A 2,296-nucleotide genomic window follows, 5' to 3' on the forward strand; every position below is an offset into this window, starting at 1 on the left:
AAAGATTGAAAAAAAAAATGCTGAATGATATCGATAGTACCTAATAATGTAAATAAGAAATGTATTTTGGTCATTGTTTTTTTAAATCGAGTTTATTACCATCACATTTGTTTGGCTTTGTTTTTTCTTTCAATCTTTTCATTAACTTTTTTCTTCATTTTCGTTTACAAATATGCAAAAAAACTAAGCCGTATTAAACTACATATTTCTTTTTATTTCATTGTATTGTGAATAATAAATAAGTTTAATTACTTTTTAGTTGGTCCTCGTATAGTGAACTTATTACTGATACACTAATCAGCTGGAACGTGACACAACAAAAACTATTTCCTTCATAAAAATTCGGAAAATTGCAACTGATTAATGAACAAATTAGTTATCTACAGTACCCTGGATTCAAAATAAAATGTGACATTAATTTAAAATGGCGGAAGCAATGTGTTACATCTGTGCTATGCTAAATTAATGAAATGGATCAAGGATTTATATCTTTATCTTTTGATGTTTGATATCTGCTCGTAGATCAGTAGAGCTTGCAAGAAGATGATTTTTGAAACAGATTTAACATAAGTATAGCTCGTTCTCGTGGTCTGGTCTTGTATCAATATGTGCATTGCTTATGGAACCCACTGTACATATAAAATTCAAACAATGTATTAAAAGACAACAGATAAGGTTAAATAATAAAAGCGGCATATAAGCTTATTACGGTGCTATAAAAGCGGAATTGTTCCACAGTAAAATATTCGTATTAGTAAGTTAAATAATTTTATTTAGCGATTTTTGTGCAGTCGCAGCTCTGCGTTATGTAGGCACCTATGCCCATAGGACATAGGATGCTAAATTTGTGACGTCTCGTGTTAATTTATTAGAGTCGCATTGCCCGGATTTATTCGGAGACAATCATTGCGAAATACCGATACAAATTTATGTATGAGAGTATATTATACGGCTATGTATGCCAAATACGATCAAAAATTTTGTCGTTACAGTATTTCTAGTTGTCAACTGTGTCAACCTTGAAAACTAAAGTCAAGTACTTGAAAAATATCTTCAGCAACATCTGATTCTGTGGCTGTGAAATAGTGAAATGTCAAGTAAAAAAATTAAAATCAAAGACTTCAAAAGAATCTCCTAAGTAATTTAAAAGTTTGTTTTTATCTTCTCGTTATTTGTGATTAAGTTTAAAGATGAGTTCGAAAAAAGTCGTGTTTTGGTTATTTTTTATTGTTTGTTGGTGCAATGGAAGAGCCAGTGACCAAATGCAACTTAACATACGTCCTGAAAATGTACTTAATAAAAATAGCAAGGAAAATATAAAGAGTACTTATTCCTTATTAAGTGAATCAATATCTCAAGCTGTCAAAGATGATGGTTTGTTAATGAAAAATAATTTTAACATACTTCAGAAGTAGAACATTTTGTTTATTCCAGATTCACCTGAAAGTTGTGTTAATGATGATATTTCGTGCCTTTCAACAGGACAGGCAAATGATAAACTGGGACTAGAAGCAATAACAGCTTTGCATAGACAATTAGATGATGATGCAAATGGTAATGTTGATCTTTCCGAAACAAACGATGTAAGTAGTAAATTTTATTGTCAGTACATAAATAAAAATTACTTCTACCACTCATGAAAAACTCTTGGTAGTTTCTACGAGAGGAGTTGCAGTATGATTCTGGATATGAAAGAAGGCAAAAGGCATTCCATCGTAATGATGACACTCATATTTCCGTTAAGGAGCTTTGGGAAGCATGGTTACGTTCTGAAGTTCACAATTGGACTGTTGAGCAGACTACAGAGTGGTTGGCTATTTGTGTAGAGTTACCACAATATGCTCACACCTTTTTACGGAATAAAGTAACAGGAGCTATGTTACCGAGGTAATTTCTTTTATTTCCTAAATTGTAAAAAGCTAGCTTAGTATCATCAATATAATTTTCTTTTCATAAAATACATGAATTGATATACAAATTATTGTTGATAAATCAATTTTCTATAAGCTCAATTAAATTAAAATTTTAACTTGTTTATATAATATTACACTTTATGACCATTAAATAATTACTTGGATTTTCTATGATAATAGCTATTAGGAACCAAGTTGGTTCACACCAGAATGACTTTTATTTCATCTTTAGTAATTTGCTTTCTTTTAATATTTTTGAGTATACAGTGATGTATAGAATATAAATTCAAAATTTAAAATGTGTCAAGGAACATTTTTTATTTGTTATATTGTATAATAATTTTAATGACAATTATTTGTACTTCGTATATTGATAGGGCACA

General features: G+C 29.8%; 1 protein-coding gene across 1 annotated transcript; it reads left to right on the top strand.

Annotated features, from left to right (window-relative positions):
• Positions 1–661: 661 nt before the first annotated feature.
• Positions 662–1,908, top strand: LOC108732937 (stromal interaction molecule homolog). The gene is made up of 3 exons (XM_025981136.1): positions 662–1,374; positions 1,435–1,583; positions 1,655–1,908. Exons 1-3 carry the CDS (start codon positions 1,191–1,193, stop codon positions 1,889–1,891), a joined length of 570 nt encoding a protein of 189 aa, XP_025836921.1. The 5' UTR covers positions 662–1,190; the 3' UTR covers positions 1,892–1,908.
• The last annotated feature ends 388 nt before the right edge of the window (positions 1,909–2,296 follow it).

The sequence above is a fragment of the Agrilus planipennis genome, unplaced genomic scaffold (assembly GCF_000699045.2).
Source record: "Agrilus planipennis isolate EAB-ADULT unplaced genomic scaffold, Apla_2.0 scaffold1, whole genome shotgun sequence".
NCBI classification, from domain to species: Eukaryota; Metazoa; Arthropoda; class Insecta; order Coleoptera; family Buprestidae; genus Agrilus; species Agrilus planipennis.